Here is a 23530-nt window from a genome sequence, read left to right as displayed (position 1 = left end):
TTTTTTTTTTTTTGCTAGGCTCACTACGGAGAGCCCCTGGTCGGCAATAAGAATGTTCGTAATCCGATTGGCTGTAGCCCTGCTTATGAGTAACCCGAACACTGGATCACCCGGCCGAATTGGGAGAAGGAACGGAGAAACGGACGAAAAGGACGGAGCTGTGGTAATACGACCCTTGCCCTCAATTGACGAAAGTACACTCTACCTGTTTAGCACTCTAAATCGAATGTTATGGATCCTAGCGTCAACAACAGAGACATGGTCGACTCCTTGCAGGGATACAGGTCACGAAAGAGAATGAGAAAGGGAACGAGAAGCTGTACGGAATGTATGTTCTTCTCAACTGGGTCGTACACACGGTCTTCCACACGGCTTCATCATCATTGTCTCGCGACCACCCGTTGCCAGCTTGATCCGCTCACCCAATCCCAGGCTTTGGGTTTCGCTGACTGCGCGCAGGCAGACGCCGGAAAACTCGCTGTACGTTCGATTCCAACCGCCCAGGAACATGCCGAGAATGCGGATTAAGAGGCACAACCTGCCTCGAGCAAGAGCAGGACAGTCGTCGTGAGGACCAGCAGCCGTATAGCTTGCGTGAGCGCGTTGTGGAACTCGAGACCGTTGTTCAAACGCTGCTCCGGAGGCTGGATGCCATCGATGGCGGCAGTTATGTGGCCAGCACCGTCTTATACCAGCCAGCGGCGAATGTAAAAGGTGCACCACAATTCCTTCTTTCCTTCACCTTAATCCATGGGTTGTTAAGGCATCGTTTAGAGCGCTAATACATGTCCTTTATCTGCCCCCTATTTGCAGAACCACTTTCGACATGCCTTCCAGGGTTCGATTGGCCTGACAAGCTCGTAGAGTCCCGGCCAACAAACGGCGTGAATCTAATAGCGCAACCTACTGTGACTGACGGCGTCGAGTTAAATCCTGTCAATGAGCAGATGGTGACGGCCCCCGTGTTGCGCCTGTTTGATAATGACGTGGTCAGTCGTAGAGGGTGTCAGTCTTCGGATTCCCTGGCTTCCTCACCGCATACTGCCTCCGCCTCCAGAGCGAAAGCCGCGCGAACTGCGTTGCTGTCGCTGCTGCCGCCCCACAATGATATTACTAGGCTCGTCGAGTCTTCCTTAATGTGGTGGTCCGCGTGGCAGGCCGAATTCCCGGAGATATGTCGCCGTTGCCGAGTTGACGTGACACTAGGACAGAGCCTCTGTGATAACCCCATGTCTCCCGCAGATGCTGCTAAGGCGTTGCTATGCCTGGTCCTTAGCGTCGAACAACTCCCCGGAGACTATGACTATGCGTGCTTATCAGTGCCTTTCACGCCACAGGAATGGATAAACCGTAGTATCGATGCTGTCGTAAGATTCGTCATCTATGACGACGAGTTTGCGTCTACCCTGACCGGCATTGAAAGTCACATCCTGCTCTCCAAATACTACATCAACCAAGGCCGCCTGCGCAAGGCGTGGTTGACTGCTCGACGAGGGATTGAATTCGCCCAGCTGACCGGAGTCCACTGGTGCACGACCAAGCCGCCTCTTCTTCCAACCCCGTTATTTGACCGGAGACTTCAGATCTGGTGCGCTGCGGCTACGGTAGACCGGTTCCTCAGCCTGATCCTAGGACTGCCCTATGCGGTGCCCGATGCATTCCTTTTGCCGCAAGTCACGGCCTGTCTTCAGCGTGAGAGTAGCCCTCCGGCTTACACGTACATGGCACGTCTGGCCTTGGTCCTTGGCAAGATCGTTGACCGAGACCAGAGTTCCTCGGAGCAGTCTATATCTAGAACCCTCTTGTTGGATGAGGAGCTGGCGGATATGATCAAGTGCATCCCAGAACACTGGTGGCGCACATCTGGTCAAGATAATCGCAAGATGGCGGGAAAATGCTATGAGACTGCCATCCTCCGATTCCTTCATCAGGTCATCCGAGCCTTTGCGCACCTTCCATATCTCCTAAAACATACAGCCGACCCAAAATCCCAATGCTGCCGTTTGACCGCGTTGGAGTCGGCTCGGAAAAGCCTGCTGGCTTATCGGGAGTTCCGTGCAACGAACAGACCCTATCTTTATCGGCTTATGGACTTCCTCGCATTTACCATGGCTATGTTGCTGGTCATTCATTCAGTCGGCTATTCGGGGATGCCGTCTCTTCAGCCGCGGGAACAAGATAGTCAGGACATTGACCTGGTCAGAGAGGCTGCGGAAATCTTCGCCAAAGTCGGCACAAACAACGGGGGCACGGCCGCATTAGAGTCTAGCAAAATCATTCAGGGCATTCTCGGTCATTGGGCTGCTGGTAGCGGCTCACATCCTCGTCGCTGTGAGACGTTGAAAATTTGCCTTCCCTACTTTGGTGCGATCACTATCTGTCCGGGAAAGGTCCTGGCCGAGCAGTTGCGACGCAAACCTCGAGTCCCTGAGCCGTTTTACCGATGTCAAAAGCAGCAGCCTCCTCTCTGTCCATTGCTGGCTGCAGCCGATGGACGAAACGGAGACAAGCAACGTAATCTTGTGGGTCAAACGTCCACGGATCCTCAATCAGAATATCTGAATAGCCCGCAATTTCGACTGGAGGACGCCCCCTCCTTTTCAGACGCTGGATGGGAGCTGAGTGGGTTCTTTGATGATTTCGGGTACGGGCTTTGGTCAGGTCTGGATATCAACCACGGCCTTGACCAAGGTTGGTGACTGGACAGGTCCTAGAATGTCTGGTATGACGTACCTGTATGGGAGGATACCAGTATGTAAAATACGCTGGATTAGTTTTTGGCATTATTGCCATTTTGATATAGGAGCCGATGACGAAGGTTCCGGAAACTTCTTATCCAAATGGCTTAGCGTGATATAAATTAGGTCTGCAGGCAGGCAGCTTGCAAGAGCAAACATCATCTTTGCCATTTTTGCAGCCAGCCGTAAACAAAAGCGTGACCACTTTATTTATACCTGAGCGATAAATCTTTAAAGTCTGAATACAGGGCGAATATATAGTACTCTTGACTGGTAGTAAAGAGAGTGACGTAGCAGATAAAGAATATAAGAAAAATGTATTATGAACCCTGCAAGTTCATTCTATAATTATAATTTACATAAAAAATATATAGTAGCTGTTTAAATGTCCTAACATCAAACTCATGACCCAATGTGAGCTGAATGAAGCTTCTCCCATCTCCCTCAGCACCTGTGCTGTGAGGGCAAGGCTATGAGAAAGGAGCACTGGTTCTGGGACCTCGCAGGCATCAGTACTGTCTAGGACCCCACTTAGGTTTAAAAATTCAAATGCTATGCACTCTTAGGGCAGGTAGGATGAGTATCTTCTTTAAAACCACGTCCAATCTGCGCTCATTGCTTTGACTACCGCACCGCTTAAGTCTCCGTTTGGCTAGAACTTTGCCTACCTGGTCCCAAAACTGAATATTTGCTTCCGCTCCATTATATGATTCTTTTGTTCTTGCCAAATCATAAGACACGATCGAGCAAAACCAAACGCTCCGGCCCAATAGTCCCATCACACCAACCTTTCCAGACGGTCCAGGTCCACTAGGAGTCGATCTTGAGGATACTATCGTCACTGAGCTTTCCCACTAATCGCGTTTTGCGGTCTTCAATTGCGAGAGAGTCCAAGGCCCCATCAGTGCTAACAAGCATTATGGTGCCACCCATCTTGGAGGACTTGAGCGCCGCTGCACTGCGCCTGGACGAGTCTACGTGGTCGTTGCTGAACTACCGAAGTTTATAAAGGAAGCGCAGGTGATCGTTTCTGTAAGAAGCTTTCAATCACGTCGAGAGAGAAAGCCAGATAAGTGGTACAGCTGGTGATGGTGCTGGTATTCATGCCCTGACCCCGCGCCTTCAGTTGATTATAAACCACAACCCACTAGACTGGGTACGGATCCGTATTTTGGTCTAGTGGCAAATTCAACTCCTTCGGCGATATGCAGGATATTCACTAAGGCTATCTCTATCTATGTTTAATTACAGTGAACCATACATCCCGACGAATTTAGAGCCTCGTCTTGACCTATGGTGGCCTAGGTGCCTGATGTTCTCTTCTGCGGCCTCTTTGGCGCGCGGCTTCGAAACCCCTCAGATGCCTCTGCAAGTCCAGTACAGCACCTAGGATGCTACCGTCCTGCGCAGCCTCATTTAACCTACCTTCCGTACCATGCAGTTCCCCTCTCAGCATATCTGAGACATTGTTGAATGCACTTCCGATCTTCCTTCATAGTATGTTCCGCAAGTCTTTCAACTTCAGGCAGTCCACTAGCACGTGGACTACTGTTTCTTTAGCTCCACATTCGCACTTGTCGTTCTCCTGGAACTGATACCGCTTGCCATGCATCGCCAGCCACGAGTGGCCGGTTCAGAGTTATGAGAGTAAGTAGAGTCGACTTCGCGGTAGCGATCCATACATCCGCCGCATGTGGATCGACGGTAGAGTCGCGTCAATCTGGCGGAGGTGGGCCCCCTTTCTTAGAGGCTTTCCATTCTTGTTCCCATTCTTCCCGGATTTTCCGGCAGATGTATCCTTTCTCCCGTGAGAGAAGGTGCTGGAAATGGTGCGTCTTTTCAGAGCAACTGCTTCTTTAGCTAGGCGGTCTGCTGTGTCATTTCCCAGATCATCACAGTGGCCCATGACCCATTGGAGACGGAGGGGAACCCCATGCGTGTTCAACTCCCTGGATGATGCGCTGCCCCGATTTATTCCATGAATCTGCTATTGCTTATAGCGCCGACATGCTGTCCGTCAGGATAGCTGCCGGCTCGCGGCTGGTGCCTAGGACCTTTTGCTTCTTCCGTGAGATTTCATAGATAGCATAGTACATTGCCATGTGCTCTGCAGCGTACACTGACCAACATTCCATTGAACCAACGCAGATCTGCCGGGACGGAATAATGTCTCGTCTAGGGTCGTGGCTACCGCTACGGCCCCAGATGGCGCTGTTGGCCTGATGCATCGGAGAACAAAAGAGGTACAGCTGATCGCAGAACCGGTGCAAATGTTAATACTCTTGTCTTCTTTCCGAAGCCCCATGACTCAGCCCTGTTCGGAAGGCTGTCGAAACAGATATAACCCCCGTATTTGCTAGGGAGACGAAACGAGGAAATAAATATTGTCGTACGGACGCCGTGTACAGCCGCATAGGGGATACCTGGTGGGTAGTTGGAAAGCCTAGAACTTCTAGGCTATTATTGGGCCCAAATTCTTGACACGGAAATGAGTGATTGGTTAGCTCGGCGCCTAAAAATGCTCTCTAAGTCATAACCTCGCTCCTGGCGCCTAACCAACCCCTCTTCATCTTTCGCCGGAAACAACCTGAACTACAACAACATTCACAATACCACCGCCAATATACGAAACCTTTGCAGAAACAAGCGTTAATACTGTTTATTCTTTGACATGGATGGAATTTCATCCACAGCGAGCGTTATTGCGATCATCCAACTTGCTGGGAGCCTTGTGACAATATGCGGAGGCTACATCCAAAAGGTGAAGCATGCAAGAGAAGACATTATCACCTTACGATGGGCGGCCCAAAGCCTCCAAGTGACCCTTCAAGACCTTCTTGGACTCCTTGGAGATTCCAACAAAACAAGACTTCCTACCTCCCTGCGACTCGCCAGTGACATCACCAATTGCCTCTCAGATCTTCGAGCCCTGAACGAAAAGCTTGAGTCAAATGTGGGGAAGAGATCAATGAAGAAATTCGGATTCCGCGCCTGGAGATGGCCCTTGGAACGCGCAGAGGTCGACAGTGAAGTTCAGAAGTTTGAAAGATATAAATCCTCCTTTCTCTTGTCTTTACAGGTGGATCAAACGTAGGGGTCTTAAATACTAGGATGCTGTATAACAGACTAAAGTAAGGCAGTTCTCTCATCACTGGCGTTGCCCAAAACACAAACGTTATCAATCAAAATATGAATTTCGCAAAGTTGGAAAGTGCGGCCGAGGCAAGTTTTGATTCATTCTCTAATCGAGATGAAGTCCTGTGTCTTCAAGGCACCAGAGTTGAGATTCTCCACCAAATAATGGGATGGGCTATGTCACCATGTCAGAAGACAGTGTTCTGGTTAAACGGGATGGCTGGAACAGGAAAATCCACAATATCACGGACGGTGGCAAGGTCGCTAAAGGATACCAACCATTTAGGGGGCAGCTTTTTTTTCAGGAGGGGCAAAGAGGACACAGGGAATGCCAAGAAGCTTTTCCCCACGCTAATAAGTCAATTGATGCTCAGGTCTTCTGAGCTAAGCTCTGGCGTGCAAAAGTCACTCCGTGATGATCCTGAAATCGCTTCAAAGTCGCTCGGAGAGCAATTTGACAAGCTTCTCCTTCAACCGCTGCTCGAGCTTGACCAACTCGGTCAGGGACCTCAAACCGCTGTGATTGTGATCGACGCTTTAGACGAATGTGACCACGATCAAGACATACGAAATATTATCCGACTGCTGCCTCTTCTAAAGAGGGCAAACACATTGCGCCTCCGGGTATTATTGACCAGCAGACCGGAACTTCCGATTCGCCTTGGCTTCTCAGGGATCGAGAATGATGACTATGAGCAGCTAGCTCTCCATGAGATCTCCGAGAAAGTAACAGAACGTGATATATATCTCTTCTTTAAAGACAGACTCATAAGGATCAAACACGACAGAAACATTACGCGAGATTGGCCCGGCGAGGATGTAATCCAAAAATTGGTTACAATGTCGGTTCCACTCTTTATCTCGGCCGCTACTGTATGTCGATTCATCGAAAATTCAAGATGGGAACCCGCATCACGGCTCGCAGAGCTCCTTGAAGACCAAGCCAAATATGCAACGAAAATGGAGAAGACGTACTTGCCAATTCTTACGCGGCTCCTTGATGACCAAGATAGTGATGACTTAGAACAGCAGCAGCTCTTGCATGAGTTCCAGGAAATTGTTGGACTCATCACACTGCTTGCTGTTCCACTTTCGATCAATGCGCTGTCGCTATTGCTGGGAATCCAGGCAGACCAGATCAGCAACCGATTAGATTCTTTCCGGTCTGTGCTCAGTGTCCCCACTAACCGAGATATGCCTGTAAGGATTCTACATTTGTCATTCCGAGACTTTTTGATGCAATCTAAAAGCAAATTTCGTGTGGATGAGCGAAGTAAGCACAAGGATATTGCTAAACTCTGTCTCAAAAACATGCGGACTCATCTGCAGAAAAATATCTGCAATTTAGAAGGACCTGGAACACATAGAGAGGACATTGATCCTCAACTACTCCACCAGTTCTTACCACCAGTACTTGAATATTCTTGCCATTACTGGATTTACCATATCGAACACAGCAATGTCTCGTCCCCCGAGATAGAAGATATTTTATCCTTCCTCAAGGAGCATTTCCTGCACTGGGTGGAAGCAATGAGCCTATTGGGTTTTGTATCGGAACTGGTGGGAATGCTCAACACCCTCAAGAATGTTTTATCAGTAAGATCTTAGAATTTTTATGTGTGACCCGCACTGATAGGTATAGGACGATCGCCATTCCACCACGTCCGATTTTCTTCAAGACGCACATCGCTTTGTTTTAAAATTTCGCCAGGTGGCTGATAAGGCTCCGCTTCAGATTTATTGCGCAGGACTTACTTTTACACCACTAGAGGCAACGGTCCGCAGGGAATTCCAGAAAGAGCTTCCCAGTTGGATATGCCAATTACCACGAGTTGAGGACAGGTGGAGCGCAGAATTACAGGCTCTCGAGGGCCATTCAGCTCCAGTTTGGTCGGTAGCCTTCTCACCCAATGGCCGACTGCTAGCGTCCGGCTCTTTTGATCGGACAGTATGCCTCTGGGAGACAGAAACAGGCGTGCTCCAGCAGACTCTGGAGGGCCATTTAGCTCATGTTTGGTCGGTAGCCTTTTCGCCCAATGGCCGGGTACTAGCATCAGGCTCTGATGATAGTAATGTGCGCGTTTGGGACTCAGCGACAGGCGCACTCCAGCGGACCCTTAGGGGTCATACAAAGTCAGTGCGGTCAGTGGCTTTCTCAGCTAACAACCGGCTACTGGCATCTGGCTCTGAGGATACAACAGTACACCTCTGGGACTTGGAAACAGGTGCGCTTCATCAGACCCTCAAGGGCCATTCGCAACTAGTTTGGTCAGTGAATATCTCAGCCGACAGCCTGCTGCTAGCATCTGGCTCTGAAGATAAGACAGTATGCCTCTGGGACCTAACAACAGGCAGACTCCTGCAGACACTTAAGGGCCATTTAGATGTAGTTTTCTCAGTGGCTTTCTCGCCTGACGGCCAGCTCCTAGCATCTGGCTCTGGAGATAAGACAGTGCGCCTCTGGAACCCAACAACAGGCGCGACCCAGCGAATTATCGAGGGCCATTCAGACTGGGTTCTGTCTGTGGTCTTCTCGCCTGACGGCCGACTGCTAGCGTCCGGTTCTGCTGATAAGACTGTACGGCTTTGGGACACAATGGGAGGCACGCTTCAGCAGACTCTCGGAAATGACTCAGGTTTGGTTCCATCAGTAACCTTCTCACCCAACGGCAGGCTGTTGGCATCCGCTTCTGATCAGAGCCTTTTGCGCCTCTGGGATACGACAATAGGCGCGCCGCGACAGTCTCTTGTTGGCCATTCAGAGTGGATTCAATCTATAGTTTTCTCGCCCGACGGCTGCCTGCTAGCCTCTGGCTCTAATGACATGACAGTGCGGCTTTGGGACCCTCTGACAGGCACGCTTAAGCAGACTCTTAAAGGTCATTCAGCTCCAGTTTCATTAGTCGCATTCTCACCTGATGGCATTCTACTAGCGTCCTGCTCCCCAGATCGAACAGTGTGCCTCTGGGATTTAACAAAAGGCACACTTCAGTATACTCTCAATGGCCATTCAAGTTGGGTCCGCTCAGTGAGCTTCTCGCCAGATGGCCGGCTATTAGCGTCTGGCTCTGAAGACCAAACAGTTTGCCTTTGGGACTCAGGGACAGGCTTACTCCTGCAGACTCTTAAGGGCCATTTAGATTCGGTTTTATCAGCAACCTTTTCACCTGACAGCCGGCTGCTAGCGTCCAGCTCTTGTGATCACACAGTCTGCCTTTGGGACTCGGCAACGGGCATGCTTCGGCAGACCCTCAAGGGCCATGGCAAGTTAGTGAGGTTGCTGGCTTTCTCGCCTGACGGCCAGCTGCTAGCGTCTGCCTCTGCTGATGAGACGGTGCGCATCTGGGACACAACGACAGGTGCGTTACAGCAGACTCATTTTACAACAACACTTTCTACCCTTGAATTTTCCGTTGACAGTTCATATCTGTACACCGACTTGGGTACCCTTGATCTTCAATCTAAATGCCACATTCCTGTGCCACGTGCGCCTCATGCAAATCTGAATATATCAATTGAGCATCAGGAGTGGATAAAGCTGGATAACGAAAAAGTCCTCTGGCTTCCCTCTGAGTTTCGCGCCAATTGTTTCAGATGCCACGGCAATCTACTCGCCCTGGGACACGTATCGGGACATGTTTCATTCATTAAATTTTGTACATAATATCCGCAAATGATCTTGATTGCGCTCTTTCCTCTGGCCCAGATGCGCATATCGCCCAGATTCTATCGCCTGCCTAGTTGATGGGAGCTGTGCAGCTAATTGTGGTTGCGGAAATGCTTGGCCCGCACACATGTCACTGTTTTGTGGGCTGCGGTAGCACTGGAGCGCTAAGCTTTCTTCGCCTTCCCAAGCCACGTCCCACCCAATAGTGACCATGCCTGAGACGCCTAACATGTGTCCCTCAATGCCTCAGCGTACCCTCAGCGTACCCTCAGCTCGCATTACCTGCGTAAAAGGATGGTTGTCGTCGACCCGTTTCCGCATCGGCCCACCTCTCTCTAGTCTCCGTAGAGAAGTTCTCCTATGTGAACCGGTAAGCAATTTGTGGCTGCCAAAATGGCTGGCAGGCACCCATGCCACTTTTTTTGGGTGTACAGTGTACTGTGGTAGCCCTGCGGCGCTAAAGTTCGGCTTCCGCAGCAATGTCCTCACCCAATAGTGACCTTGATCAGCCCTGAGGCTAACATCTGCGCATTGAGGGGACTGCCTCAGCGCATCCTCACTTGCACTGTTCCGTAAACGAAGGTTTTCAGCCAACCCCATTTCGAAAGGGCTTAACCCTCATTCGCAGAAGGTGCTCTCATCTACTCGGCGCACGCCGCTGCCCAAAGAGAGCCAAGAGTTTCGTTTCCTTCCCATTTTCCCGTCCGTCTTCAAACACCTAGTAGTGATCTTTTCAAATTCTTGAGACTAACTCCAGTAGATATCTACTTCTTGGAGTAATCTATGCTATACGTACATAAACCTTAACAAGGAGCATGATTAGGAAAAACGACAGGGACGTGAGTCTTTGCTTGGTAAATCACGGTCAAGTTGAGGGCCATCGTACATAGAGATGATGGTCTCATCATCGTAGAAGCATGCCGATATCAAGTCACAGTCAGGTGGATGTCAAAGGCGTGCCGTTGGAGGTGCATCTTGCTGGAAAACTGTTCACCACAAACATTACACCGTATATCAGATAGCGCTGAGATATGCCGAAGGTGTTTCCGTTTGATATGTTTTGTGACATCTCCATGGCTCGCGAATCTGTACGTCCGCTTCACAATATTCAACTCCTGTTGGCCAAGGCAGATGAAACAGAATAACGGCCTGTCGCCCTTCACCTTGGAGGTCCTATCTTTTGATAGGGGTCTCATTAGTGATCGAATCGCAGCAACCAGCTGACCGTCCGCAGAGGAGATGGACTCAGTCATCTCGGTCTTCGGTACGTTTCTATCCTCATTGGTTGGCTCCACGGTAATAGCATCCTTGGAGGAACGTTTATCGCGCGGGAGTCGGCATGTCTCGCCTTCTTCGAAGAGTGAGTAAGCTGCCACAGCGTCAATGGCTTCCGTTCTTCTATTCATCTCCTCCTCGAGAGTCGGTCGAGGCAGGGTGAGAAGGCTCTCCATCAGTCGCTTCTGTGGTGCAGGTACCACCTCCGAACATTTCAAAGGCTTCTCATTTTCAGCCAGTGTGTCTCCGGACAGCTGGTGTTGGATTTCTCGCATTGGCTGCTCCCGGTCGTACTTTGCTTGGATCTCTGAAAGGAGCTTATCTCGTGCTCGTTTTCTGGCACCTGATATCTCTTGGTTCAGTTTCTTATAAATAGTGTATCTCTTCGTTCCCTCGTGCTGTGACAGGGGCCGTCCCATCTGTCGACTAAGCTCATCGCGTCGGCGGACCAGTTCGACTATTTCCGGCTGTTGATTAACAGATGACGATTGAGCAGTAGTCAGTTCTCGGGGCCGATTGGGATCGATGGTTCGGCTCATCCGGCAAGCGGCAAGCATGAAATCGTCTTCCGGGTTAAGGCCGCGGATAATTGCAGGGAGGTTTTTGTTGATCCTCCTACTCAGATAGTAGCGCAGAAAGGTGTGAGTGTCCACGTGATGCATAATAAGGTTGCGCATTGGATCACTAACCGCACCTAGGACATCATTAGCGAGACAGATTATCCACCAGTGCAGCTTGCTTAGGGCAGCGTACCACTACTGTCCAACGCGGTACCACCTCCATAGCGCAAGCTGTAGGGACGGGTGATCTGTCGAAACCCTGTGATAGCACCGATCTTCTTGACCCATGGCTCCAGTGTCGAGTATGGAAGAGGCTGGTCAGGGGAGATGCCAATTCCTTGTAGGGTATGTTCCAACATTGGAAACACTGGAACATCATCCAGCTTTGGGTCGAGCTGTAGTCGCAGTTCGTTACATTCATCCCGAATCCGCAGTCGAGGGAGCTGGTTTGCCGAAACCAACACCTCTTCACCATCGCCCCTGTCAAACGCGCGGTCTGCGAAAAGAATGCCCAGGAGGAAAACATGCGGACTAAGGACAAGAGAAGGATCGAAGATAATTTCGGGGAGTACATACGTGTTTCTGAGATACTGGTCAGCCCGGGCACGATAAGCGAACGATGACTTACGCATCCTTGGCACCCAGCCACTCCTTCGTGAATTCGAATGTAAACTCAATGATAATGCGATGTGGTCCACCCTGAGGGTCGCGGAGCAACCTGACCTGAATGTGTCGATACCTAAGATCCAATATGGCCTGAGGACGGTTTGTGGTGAGACCGGCGAGCTGCAAGAATAGTCCAAGTTCGATACGATGGCGGCCGTGCCCGAATTTCTTCTCAGTAGTACTGATGATGGTCTCCACAACTTTCACTAAGACCTCGACATCCATGGGAGGCTTATCGCGTCCTTTGGGAGACAGCTTGTGCTTCTTAGCCAACTGTCGAATTACCTACACAGTCGGCATACGTTAGCTATATGGCCAATCAGGCACGATGGTATAGTGCCTTCGGAGTAAAGCCATGCGGTGGTAAAGGATCACTCATACTCGACGCATTTGGCGGTTCATTTGTTTCCCAATCTTGTGGGAAGTTTCATTCTCGTATACCAGTCGGAATACTTTCCAGAACGTGTCCAACGAGCTCTTGCACTTGACACCGGGAAGCCGTCTTCCATTTTTCCCGCGTCGCAGATTGAGTAGCCAGTCTAGGAAGGTAAATAAGATCGGAACTGACACACGTTCGAGTTCCTCCTGAGGGTCCTTCCGAAGGCAAGCACAGAATCTGTCGGCTTCGAAGTTATGAAACAATTCGCCTGAAAGAGTGAATCAGACTTAGATAGTGTAGCTTACTGGGACCATTTTTCCTTAACCCGGTCAAGGAGAGTGGTGGTGGTGCCTTTGGCGTAATCTTCTTGGGTGTAGATTGCCTCGTCGAAGTTTGCTAGTTGCTGGATATAGTACTCCGGTGGATGTTCGTTATCTGCGAAGAGCAAGGCCGCGTCGCTGGCATCCTGCAATTGGACGTCTTCATCCTCGGGCTCCGTAAGATCAGTGTCGTATTGATTATCTTCGGTGCTTTCTCTATCAGAAGAGTCACTGTCGTTGGATGACTGGTAGTCAGCCTTCCGAGGACGGCGAGCCATGAGATGAGGTTACTTTGAAACAAGGAATAAGAAGCCGTGGATGCTCTGGAATTAAAAGGCCGGTTGCCTTCCTAAAGAGGATCCAAGCATGGATATATCCAAAGTCCGATCGTTATTTTCAGATGACAACCGATGTGGCAGGAGAGGAAAATTGAGACTCTTGTGGAGAGAGCCACCATTTATACTGAGACCTCGGGAGGGAGCCATTTTCAGCGCCCTTGTCAAACAGCAGCGTGGTGGACAATTGCTGTAACGAAGCATAGCTGAGGGTTGGAAATCGCGACTTGAGGGCCTAGTCGCTGCGGACGAGTGAGGCCCACTGCGCATAATGCTGGTGCGTGGACACGAGGGTCTGTGTGAGTGGTGGGAAGGCTGGCAAGTTGACGGCCAAAAACAGCGTCACTTGCGGCCGTTTTTGGCGGCACATTTGCCCTCTTCTAGTTTATACGAGATATTTTGTTTAGTAATTATCTAAGTATGTTTATTATAAGCTATATATCTAACTGTTTGTACGATAAAGCTAGAGTTTAAAAAGGCTCACAGAATTACCAGCAGAGATTGGGTAGGACGGCAGTAAAGAGCAAATATAGTTAATAATATATTGGATAAAAACAAATATTAGAATCATAGCAAAGCCAGCGGCTAGGCTAGAATAGATTTTTTTTAGATATCTTGGTTGAATATATCTATTTTATAGGGTTAGAGATTGACTGTAAGATTTTCTTGTAGGAATTAATATTGGGGAAGTAATCAAGGGGATTTAAATTGGGTTTGGGATACTTTAAGAGCGAGTATATATTGGAATTTATATCTTTTGTTCTGATATGGCGATGGGATTTACGTGGGGTGATATACAATAGAGTGTACGCCTGGTTGACATTCCTAGGGCTTTTTAGCCCCTTCTAAACTGCCTTCTATCGTCGGAAGGAGGCTTGGCTTTCTCTGATCTTTCTATGCTTTATGCCTCACAGTTTGCTCAGTGGTTGGAATGTTATTATCCATAATTCTAGGGTTAGGTATCTATTAAGCATTTTGCTTATGTGCTATCCTGGAGAATTTCGATTTCTGTGACCTTTTCAACTCTAACACCAACACAGGGATTCTTAGTCCAAACACATCGATAGATAGGTGTTTTAGTGCTACTCTGGGATGTTTGGACAGGACAGAGAATACTCTTTATTTCGGACTAGTTCTGATAAACATTCTGAGCATGACCCTCTCATGGATCAGAGTCTCTTCCTACATTGCGAAGCCTTAGAGTGCTCTTAACTTTGTACCTATTCGCATTGCATCGACCGTCTACATTATACACAGGCCTTTATCTGGATGATCCCCTTTCACCCACTATATTCCGTCTTAACTGGAGTTATGATATTTATAATATCCTTGATATGAACTGTCGTTTGTTCCGAAATCTCCGTTTATCAACGTTCCCGCTACGCTATATTTACAAGTCTATAGGCTTCTCTAGCATATCCCTCTCTTAATTATCTTTGGCTACTACTCAGTACCTTTTCCGACCATGAAAGCCATGGTGATGTTCGGAATAGCAGTTGCCGGAATCATGAAGTGGAGTTTGGCCATTGATAGACCCTATAATTAAATACTTGCCATCAGAACCGACAACCTATTATCATTAGACGTGTTCATTGCGGGTATATGCCAGTCACGCACGTCCATTGTTCTATTGTAATCGTATGTTGATTTAAATAATGTTATAAAACTTGCTTTTCCATTGCGGTTGTCACCCGCAAAACCCGTAGCTGGCCGCTATGACAAAATCGAGAAGAATCCAGAATATCGCATAGGACTAATGACACTAATACACTATGCAACAGTATTTGTTCGTGCTTGAATTTGGAAGACACTGCCGATTCCCCTTGTATTATTTCCCCCAAACGACACAAATAGACTTTCAAGTGTCCTCAGCCTTAGTAATAAGGTATTCTTGATGAATTAATTCCAGGCTCTGCAGCTTACAAAGCTCACAATTATGCAACCTGATTCATAATACATATATGCATATGGTCACATAGTATTGGATACGGAATAGGTCGTCCCAAGGGTCCTCGGCACAACATCCAAACGGGAGCGAGTCGATGTCGTATACCAAACTCCCTCCACACGGATTACACTACACGGCTGAATAATTCTCTCAAATGCGATCATGTTGTCAGGGCATGAGTCAGAATATGGCTATGGCTAGTGGATCCTTATTCCAGAAAAAGGGGCATGTGAAGTCTAGATTCTCGAAGCTTGGCCAAGACGACGATGGAGCCTATCCGGAGACATTCTTAGGGCTAAAAGTCTCCGACATCCTTGTGTATAAATCTCCGCGTCAATCCACCATGCTATATAGTTCTACTACAAGGGTACATTTTGTCTTCCATTTGGATTAGAATCATCAATAGCACTTATAATCATGACTCTCTACGACGTTCTGATCGTCGGCGGCGGTCCAGCCGGCCTATCGGTAGCAACCGGTCTCGCCCGTCAACTCTACCGCGCGGTCGTCTTTGATTCGGGTGTTTATCGTAACGCCTTGTCCAACCATATGCATAACGTGGCTACCTGGGATCATAGTTCACCTGCAGAGTTCCGTCGCGAAGCTCGTCAACGTATTCTGGCTCGCTATGATACTATTCAATTTGAGGATATCGAGATTAAGAAGGTCCAGAAGACATCTGAGGGCCACTTCAAAGCATTCGATGCCCTTGACCGTGTCTGGACAGGCCGCAAACTGGTACTAGCCAATGGTGTCCGTGATATTTTCCCGGACATCGATGGATATGGAGAGTGTTGGGGGACAGGCATGTGAGTACGCCCTTCATCGCTTATTTCGATTTTAGATTCCGTGGACTAACAACTTATGTAGTTTCCACTGTCTTTTCTGCCATGGTTACGAAGAACGTGGCTGTGCTTCTGCTGGGCTCCTGGCGGTTGGCGACGTTGCTAATCCTATGGCAGCCATGCACTTTGCCCGTATGGCTAAGCGATTCGCTACTACAGTGACATTGTACACCGACGGTGCTGAGGAGCTTGCTCAGACCCTGAAGGAATCAACTCGTGGAACGGGGATTCAAGTAGACATGAGAAAGATCTCCAAGCTAGTCAAAGGACCCGGTGAATCCAATGTCCAAGTCATATTCGAGGATGGCACGCAAGTAACGGAAGGCTTTCTGGTAAGTACCTGTCTTATGCTTGTCTTATGATCTATTGCTAATCATCACTAGACCCACAAGCCCAGGACTGAGATTAATGGCCCTTTTGCTGAACAACTCGGACTGCAGCTGACACCTACCGGAGATTTTGATGCTACAGCGCCCTTCTATAGCACCTCTGCTCCTGGTGTGTTTGCTGCGGGTGACTGTGCTTCCCCTGTAAAGGTCGTCGCAACGGCTATGTCGTCGGGGGTATTGGTGGCTGGAGGACTGGTCGGGCAGTTGCAGGACGAACTGTACCCAGTGGAGCAGGAATAGATGAGCATTTAAAACATATAATGTGGCGATAATACTTTTAATTTGTTGACTTCTTGGGTTGCATCTAATATGTCTAAGCTGCCCAAATAGGCCTAGCGCAGGCCTGGTCTCTTTGTTCCCAAGGCAGCATAAATAGAATCTCAGCCCCGCTTACATAGAGAATCAATACTTCAATTTCATTGCATCTGACGATTTGTCAATTTCATATCGGGGCGCATCTGTCTCGTCCTTTGGCCTGATAAGTACATACTTCCGACCATGACGGCTTCCCACGTAATTCAGATATGGAGACAACACGGTAAGGATTATATCTCATCTAAGATCCGGTCTCTAAAGCTGAATGTAAGCAGTCTTACTGGGTGAGTATACATGGCGAGTTTTGCGAACATCATATCGGGAAAGCCACCAGTGGCAATCCGTGGACTGTGTGCTTACCGCCGTCCATGGCGTGTGTCCTTTCGGAGCTAGCCTCACAAGAAGCCCCAACGACCTACGTGTTGTCGTTGTTCACCAAGGGAAGCCGACGCTGCTTGAGGCGAAATCCTTTGGCGCGGCAGAAGCTTACGAATTCTTCTTGCAGATTCTCTTGGCGCCAGTGGCCCAAGATCAAGAGCGGCTAATCAGATTAATCATCCCGCTGGCAAAGGGATACATAGTCAGGTCGGATATTATCCCTATACGCCTTCACGATTGTGTATTTGTTGGACATATCAAATCGTTTGCAAAACCACTGCAACGCTACGAAAATGAAGCCACCCCTATTGTAAAGGACGACGTTTCCTTGCCAGCGATATTTGCTGCGGCCGCAGCCTGCATACTTATGCGTCCGGTACCTCAGGTTGATCTAGAAACTGTATCTTTGGAGTTGGACGAAGAGCTTGATAATCGACTCTCATTCCCATGGATCATCACAGAGACAGCCCGTCAGAGGACTCTCGTGCTGGTTGACGCGAACAGCTCACATCCGGAAGATGGACTTGGCCTTTACACCGCTGCCACGGCGTTAGGAATCAGTTTGGTTGTCTTGGATAGTGCCGGACACTGGCTCGGAAGCCCCGAGTACGCCCACGTATGCGAGGCTTTCATTCCGACGCGATTGACCAACCCTCCAGAGGAGGATATGAAAGACCACATCCTCGCATCTATACGGGCCTATGGTAAGCCTGTAGACGGTATCGTCACCTTTGCAGACACCTATTGGCCTCAAGTCGCCGAGGCCGCCAAGGTCATAGGTCTGCCAACCGCATCCCCAGAGGGATTCAGGATTGCCACAAACAAGTATCTTACAAGCAAATTCGCCGGTCATCATGCCTATCGTGCGTCGAGCCTCGATCAGGCTATCACGGTAGCCCAGGAGCACGACCTGCCTTATCCTTTAATCATTAAACCCTGTGGGGGGTGGAGCTCTGAAGGCGTGTACCGTGTCGATACGCGTAGCGCACTCGATGAGGCAGTACGCGCGATCATCGCCTCCCGCCACGGGCCCGAGTTCGTCATTGAGCCCTATTGTGACGGACCCGAGGTCGATGTCAACCTTGTGCTACAGGACGGAGAGCTACTATTCTTCGAGGTATGCGATGATTTACCAAAGTCAGCCGATATCAATGGACCAAGCGTTGGTTCTTTGACCAACTTCCATGAGCTGTGCAGTGTTTATCCCTCAAGCCTACCGGAGGCAGAGATTGAGTTATTGCGTGAAACCTTTCTGGCCATGTTGCTGTCGCTTGGCCTACGGAACGGGGTGATGCACCTGGAAGGACGAATAGAGAACTCCATGGTCGAGTATATGACTGAGGATGGGGTTATGGTGCTCTCCCCACGGAGCAGCGACAGTGATCGTACACCAAAGGCATGGCTGATCGAGATCAATCCTCGCCCTCTAGGAATGACAGGCTCCCAGATCATCGAATCCACCTACGGAATCGACTACTGGGGCTTAGCATTACTCTCGGCCGTGGGTGATACGACTCGTGTTCGTGCCCTTGCCCGCCCATTCCTCAAGGGACCGCAATATACCAGTGTTATGGTTTTCATCCCGGCCGACTTTCCCTCCTCGTGTCAAGGTATCTTTGATTCAGACGACATCTGCGCGGACCTCATTTCACGAAGACCTGATCTTGAAGCATTCATCAGTAGATGCGGTTGTCTTGTCAAACGAGGACAACGTGTTCCCCATCCAAGCACCGGTCGGAACACATTCCTCGCTTACTTCAATGTCTATTCAAGGAGCAGTCGTGAAGAAGCATTGAATATTGCCAAACAGGTTCGAGAGGCAGTTAGATATATTTTTATTTGAATCACAAAGCAACCATCAAAAGAGTTCTTCCCTTAGAGCCAGGAAAAGCCAGGAAGATTACGCACACAGTAATTTGGAGAGAATATAGGTGGGTAGGAAAGGTTATCATTGTATTTGATAAGTCCTTAACTTGATTGGCATAATCCGCCAGCCAGGTTTCAGTGCATTTTGGATTGGAGCAGTTGCAAGCGGGTTAGGCCCAGACTAAAGAGAAGGCCGGTCTTGTCCTGATGTTCATGTCTTACTCTGGACTAGCTGTTTACGAAGACTTATAGATACTGCAGGGTCGTGACTATATATTTGTAAAAAGTCTTAAATATATCTTGGTAACAGGCGTTCGGTGATCTATACACCTCCCTTCAATTGAGGACCATTTATGATATCGGCCTCGGCTCACTAGACCTTAGGCAACCTGCAAGGTATCTCGACCGTGTTGTCCAGGCCCCATAATAAATCGGATGTCAGGATCTAGTAAGTTGACCTGATCCGAAAACATGGAAGAAAACAAGGATAGCTGAAGCCAATTCACAATAACTTGGTACTTCACATATAACAAGCAGTATTGAGTTTCCGCTTGCAAAAATGGCTGAAACTAGAATATACGATTAGGAGTTTACGTGCCCATGAAATGAGGAAAGTAAGCAGAATAATTCGCAGGATTGCAATAAGAATAATAGTCTGGGACTGACGTCGAAATAAGGATGGATGGAAACTTTAGGGGAGCCCTAAACCGGCTTTATAGAGAAAAATGTGATCATTTTATATATTAGTCCCTTTCCTAGATAGATCGCTATTAATTACCATATATATAAAACCAGCCGAGTACAGCTTCGACAGGGCTCCACTCGATACAAGCTACATCCCTGAGAACGGCTTCTCATTCTTAAAAGATGTACTAATAGGTAGGAGTAGCGAGTTACAAGATAGCAATTGTTTCAACCCACGTGACATGGGTTTGCTATGAACGATAGCCTCATCAAGCTTATGCCGCCCATGCTCGATCAGGAAAGCTATGTGATAGACAGCTTCGATACGCATTGCGAGATCGATGATCGAAAGCCTCACTGGAAATCTGTTCTTCCCCTCGTCCACGCTAGCTCGATATGCTCGTGCTGTCCTTGGTTCTTGTTTAGCCAATGAACGAAGGTGCCAGGATGGAGCCAGCATTTGGGATGCTGCGATGCCACCCTGCTGAATATTCAATACGAGTCAGAAGGTAATCGAGATGGCGAACTGCGGCTACTTAAGGGTGAAATGCAGGCTTTTCTCCAATACAACGCTCCATCACGGGCGACGTTGTGGGAGAATAGTGGAGCGTTATTGGATGTGTAAGAAGGTAGGATTGATAACATTCATATGGTAAGTTCAGTCCCTAGCGTATAAACAGTACTACAGTAGTCCAATGATGACGCGTGCAATAACTCTAATGTCTCAGATAGATATACATATTTGGTTTCCGGCCAATTCCGTCGGAAATAATTCGGCAGTGGAGACGGGACTACCGTACTCGAAAGGCGAAACAGAGGTGCTAAGAGAGCCTTCCGGGCTCCATACTACGCCTTGTTTCGGGCAGCAAGAGCGCCGTCTGTTAGACAATGGCACCCTGTTGCCGAGTGGGTACCACCAACACAGGAGAGTCTGGATCTCTCGAGCTAGCCACTCATCCAGCATCTAATTAGATTGGCACCACCAGCTCAAGTATACTGATGGAGCTAATGAAGGGCCCGGTGAGTGCACGGACGAAGATTGAGAGGGAGGTCAATATTGGCGACAACCCTATGATCCACAAACTAGCGGTTCCTTGAAAAAAAAAAGAAAAAAGAAAAAAGGCGTTTTCACGCCCACAGCCATATATCTCGGTGAGAAACTCAGTCGTCATGTACCTAGATACTTCCAAAGCACTTGCAGAAGATGATTGCGATGCACAGGCTTTCCCAAATAGTCGTTCATACCTTTGGCGAGATAGGTTTCAGCGTCGCCTTTCAAAGCATTGCCAGTGAGCGCAATGATAGGCACGTCAATCTTCATACTCCGGATCTGAGATGTCGCCTCGAGGCCATCTAGAACTGGCATGCTGATATCCATAAGTACTACGTTGTAAGATAGTGGCGTTTGTTTCACTAGCCTAACAGCCTCTGCCCCATCCCAGGCAGCATCAATCCGCTCGAACCCGAAGCTCTGCAGGAGCTTCAGCATTACCATGTGATTCACCAAATTATCCTCCACGAGCAAGATATGTTTGCGGGGCGCGACCTCTTTCAACTTTTTGATAAGATCTTCCGAGCTGTCAGTAGGGGTCATGCCGGAACGCTTGATTGGCACTCGCGTATCCGTCCGCCCCATTTTAGCTGTGAACCAGAATACACTACCAGGACCGTCCGGATTTGGTCGGTAGCCTACACTCCCGTTCATGAGTTCTGCTAGGCTTTTGCAAATGGAAAGGCCGAGCCCGGTGCCTTGGTATTTCCGCCTCGTAGAATCCGCAAACCGTGTAAATGGCGTGAACAAGGTGTTGATAGCACTTCCAGGTACACCCACTCCTGAATCGACTACCTCGGTCGAGATGTTGTACATTGTTGGATCCTGAGCGTCTATGGCGAATGATGTGGATATTTGGACATGCCCCTTCTCCGTAAATTTCACCGCATTGCCGATAAGATTCTGGAGTACTTGGCGATATCGTAGAGGATCTCCACGCACAGCTGGAGGAAAATTCGGCGGCATGGAACAACTGAGGGTGACGCCTGGTTTTAGGGAAGATTTGCAATTTCGCACAACTGCGCCCACGACGCTGTCAACCTCCACAATATCCGATGTCAGGGAGAATGACCCTGAGGATAGCTTCGAGTAATCCAGGATATCGTTGATGATCTGTAGCAATACTGACGTAGAATCCTCGATAATAGATGCATATTCACGCTGGTTGTTATCGAGCTCGGTGTCTGTCAGCATAGACAACGCAAGGCGCATGCCGTTCATTGGCGTACGTATCTCATGACTCATGTTAGCCAAAAAGTCAGTCTTGAGTCTTGATGATTCTTCGAAAGCGGCGATCAGACGCCCCTCAGCCGCCTTCCGTTCGGTCAAGTCACGGGTCACTTTCACGAATCCGACATGACGGCCGAACTCGTAAACAGGGGTGATCATTACATTGGCCCAGAATCGAGAACCATCTTGGCGGTAGCGCCAGCCTTCATCTTCCATCCTTCCATCACGCAAGCATACTGCCAGGCCCCTCCCTGGCTTATTGTTGCGCCGATCTTCGGGACTGTAAAACACGGAAAAGTGCTTGCCGATGATCTCGGAAGCGGAGTAGCCCTTCATGATAGCAGCACCCGGATTCCAAGTTGTAATGTTGCCACAGGTGTCCAGCATGAAGATGGCATAGTCTTTGACGGTATCAACCAGGATCTTGTACGTTTCATTCACATATGCATGGTGATGATCTTGGGTATCAGAGCGATCCCTAGTGTCCTTATGTGCCTCGAAAACTATATATAATAAAGTCCGGTCGTGATATATTGGCGTAACCTGAAGTCGAAAGTACGAATTCTTATCACTGAGATGAATATCATCGATCAACTGAATTTCTTTCGTTGAGATAGCCGCTCGTATCGCGCCATATAAGGATGGAATATCTGGCACAGGGACGATGGAAGGGGCAATATCACATATGCAAGTACTGAGCAATGTATCCCTGGTCTGGCCCGAGAGGGCGAGGTGACTGTCGGACACTTCCACTATGGATAGGTTCGCGTCGACGACGACGGTCGGTATTGGGGTGTAGCGATAGATGCGACACAGCGAGGCATCCAGCTGTGGGGTGACAAGTTTGGCGTCTGAGGCGCAGATGTCATTCGTCCGTAACGATGGCTTCGGATCGCCTTTGAGTTCGCTTAACACCATATCATTGTCTTCTGGTGGCGTCGTGATCAGCGGCAGGTTCACGGTTTGGGCGCGATCGTGCATGCTAAGATTGAGAAACCGATCTCTGAGCGACATCCCTGCTTTCCAAGAGAAGCGTGGCGGTATAAGACTGGACGAGTAAAAAAAAGACCCTTTGTACCGAAGGGAGGAGAGAAAGGCTAGTACGCGGTTTTGGGTTGATTCACCCGATCCGACACGATCTGGGCTACGTTGTGACCTCGTGAAACCCGTTCATACCAGTAAAATTCACCCAAGAAAGCTGAAAGCCAGATCAAGATGGAAAAGCAAAGCGATCAGGATCTGAAACCTCATGTTGGCTATGGAACAGAGAGAAATCTTCCTCATTAGGGGAGTGCCGAGTTAAGGCAAAAGGCCAAACCACCGACGTCAACGGAAGGCGATCGACCATGCGCTTTCGTCCACTAGTGGACGGCCGACCAGCCCGGACTTGCGGGGCAAAAGACCACACACCCAGTCACGTTGCTTCTGCTTGCATGCCAAAACCACCAATGTTTGCATGCCCTCCAACCTTAGTCCAACCGATTCTTGATTTCCTTCAGAACCGCGGATCCACCCCAGAGAATGAAAATGGGTACAAATCAAGGAATGGAACCACTTCTTCTCCCTCCCTGGTACAGGTTCTAGAATCCCACCGGCCTATTAGTCAAGGAGATGATTCAGCCATGCTCACTTTCAAATGCCGTCAACCAAAAGGGTACAAAAAAAAAAAAAAAAAAAAAAAACGGGTACACATGGACTAGTTCAGTTCTTGTCGTTGCTGAGTCCTGACTCAGTAGATCCCGTTGTAGC

The 23530-nt window shown here is 49.0% G+C and overlaps 6 protein-coding genes across 6 annotated transcripts; 4 read left to right on the top strand and 2 right to left on the bottom strand.

The window, feature by feature from the left end:
* Positions 1-231: 231 nt before the first annotated feature.
* On the top strand, positions 232-2699 carry BDV27DRAFT_155087 (uncharacterized protein; the record flags this gene model as incomplete). The annotated part of the gene is made up of 3 exons (XM_032072081.1): positions 232-328; positions 460-714; positions 814-2699. 3 exons carry the CDS (start codon positions 232-234, stop codon positions 2697-2699), a joined length of 2238 nt encoding a protein of 745 aa, XP_031930464.1.
* Positions 2700-5409: 2710 nt separating this feature from the next.
* BDV27DRAFT_155086 (WD40 repeat domain-containing protein) lies at positions 5410-9537 on the top strand (the record flags this gene model as incomplete). The annotated part of the gene is made up of 3 exons (XM_032072080.1): positions 5410-5828; positions 5879-7469; positions 7516-9537. 3 exons carry the CDS (start codon positions 5410-5412, stop codon positions 9535-9537), a joined length of 4032 nt encoding a protein of 1343 aa, XP_031930463.1.
* A 773-nt stretch (positions 9538-10310) lies between these two features.
* Positions 10311-13018, bottom strand: BDV27DRAFT_169822 (DUF3435 domain-containing protein; the record flags this gene model as incomplete). The annotated part of the gene is made up of 5 exons (XM_032075133.1): positions 10311-11509; positions 11569-11957; positions 12004-12326; positions 12423-12657; positions 12726-13018. The coding sequence occupies 5 exons, from the start codon at positions 13016-13018 to the stop codon at positions 10467-10469; spliced, it is 2283 nt and encodes a 760-aa protein (XP_031930462.1). The 3' UTR covers positions 10311-10466.
* A 2403-nt stretch (positions 13019-15421) lies between these two features.
* On the top strand, positions 15422-16604 carry BDV27DRAFT_74827 (NAD(P)/FAD-dependent oxidoreductase). Its single transcript, XM_032077476.1, has 3 exons — positions 15422-15832; positions 15894-16200; positions 16252-16604. The coding sequence occupies exons 1-3, from the start codon at positions 15441-15443 to the stop codon at positions 16495-16497; spliced, it is 945 nt and encodes a 314-aa protein (XP_031930461.1). The 5' UTR covers positions 15422-15440; the 3' UTR covers positions 16498-16604.
* An 83-nt stretch (positions 16605-16687) lies between these two features.
* On the top strand, positions 16688-19075 carry BDV27DRAFT_124044 (uncharacterized protein). The gene is made up of 2 exons (XM_032066006.1): positions 16688-16795; positions 16848-19075. The coding sequence occupies exons 1-2, from the start codon at positions 16756-16758 to the stop codon at positions 18791-18793; spliced, it is 1986 nt and encodes a 661-aa protein (XP_031930460.1). The 5' UTR covers positions 16688-16755; the 3' UTR covers positions 18794-19075.
* A 1081-nt stretch (positions 19076-20156) lies between these two features.
* On the bottom strand, positions 20157-23018 carry fos-1 (sensor histidine kinase/response regulator Fos-1/TcsA). The gene has a single exon (XM_032066005.1). It carries the CDS (start codon positions 22793-22795, stop codon positions 20669-20671), a length of 2127 nt encoding a protein of 708 aa, XP_031930459.1. The 5' UTR covers positions 22796-23018; the 3' UTR covers positions 20157-20668.
* Between the last annotated feature and the right edge of the window lie 512 nt (positions 23019-23530).

Source organism: Aspergillus caelatus (assembly GCF_009193585.1).
Source record: "Aspergillus caelatus strain CBS 763.97 unplaced genomic scaffold BDV27scaffold_37, whole genome shotgun sequence".
NCBI classification, from domain to species: domain Eukaryota; kingdom Fungi; phylum Ascomycota; class Eurotiomycetes; order Eurotiales; family Aspergillaceae; genus Aspergillus; species Aspergillus caelatus.
This window is presented reverse-complemented; position numbering and strand designations above follow the sequence as displayed.

Bases quoted from the DNA above. Each gene is read 5' to 3' on its own strand.
- fos-1 (XM_032066005.1), bottom strand. From the start codon at position 22,795: ATGTCGCTCAGAGATCGGTTTCTCAATCTTAGCATGCACGATCGCGCC.
- BDV27DRAFT_124044 (XM_032066006.1), top strand. From the start codon at position 16,756: ATGACGGCTTCCCACGTAATTCAGATATGGAGACAACACG. The intron at 16,796-16,847 runs GTAAGGATTATA...GAATGTAAGCAG, and splicing joins TCAGATATGGAGACAACACG to TCTTACTGGGTGAGTATACA.
- BDV27DRAFT_74827 (XM_032077476.1), top strand. From the start codon at position 15,441: ATGACTCTCTACGACGTTCTGATCGTCGGCGGCGGTCCAGCCGGCCTA. The intron at 15,833-15,893 runs GTGAGTACGCCC...CAACTTATGTAG, and splicing joins GAGTGTTGGGGGACAGGCAT to TTTCCACTGTCTTTTCTGCC. The intron at 16,201-16,251 runs GTAAGTACCTGT...AATCATCACTAG, and splicing joins AAGTAACGGAAGGCTTTCTG to ACCCACAAGCCCAGGACTGA.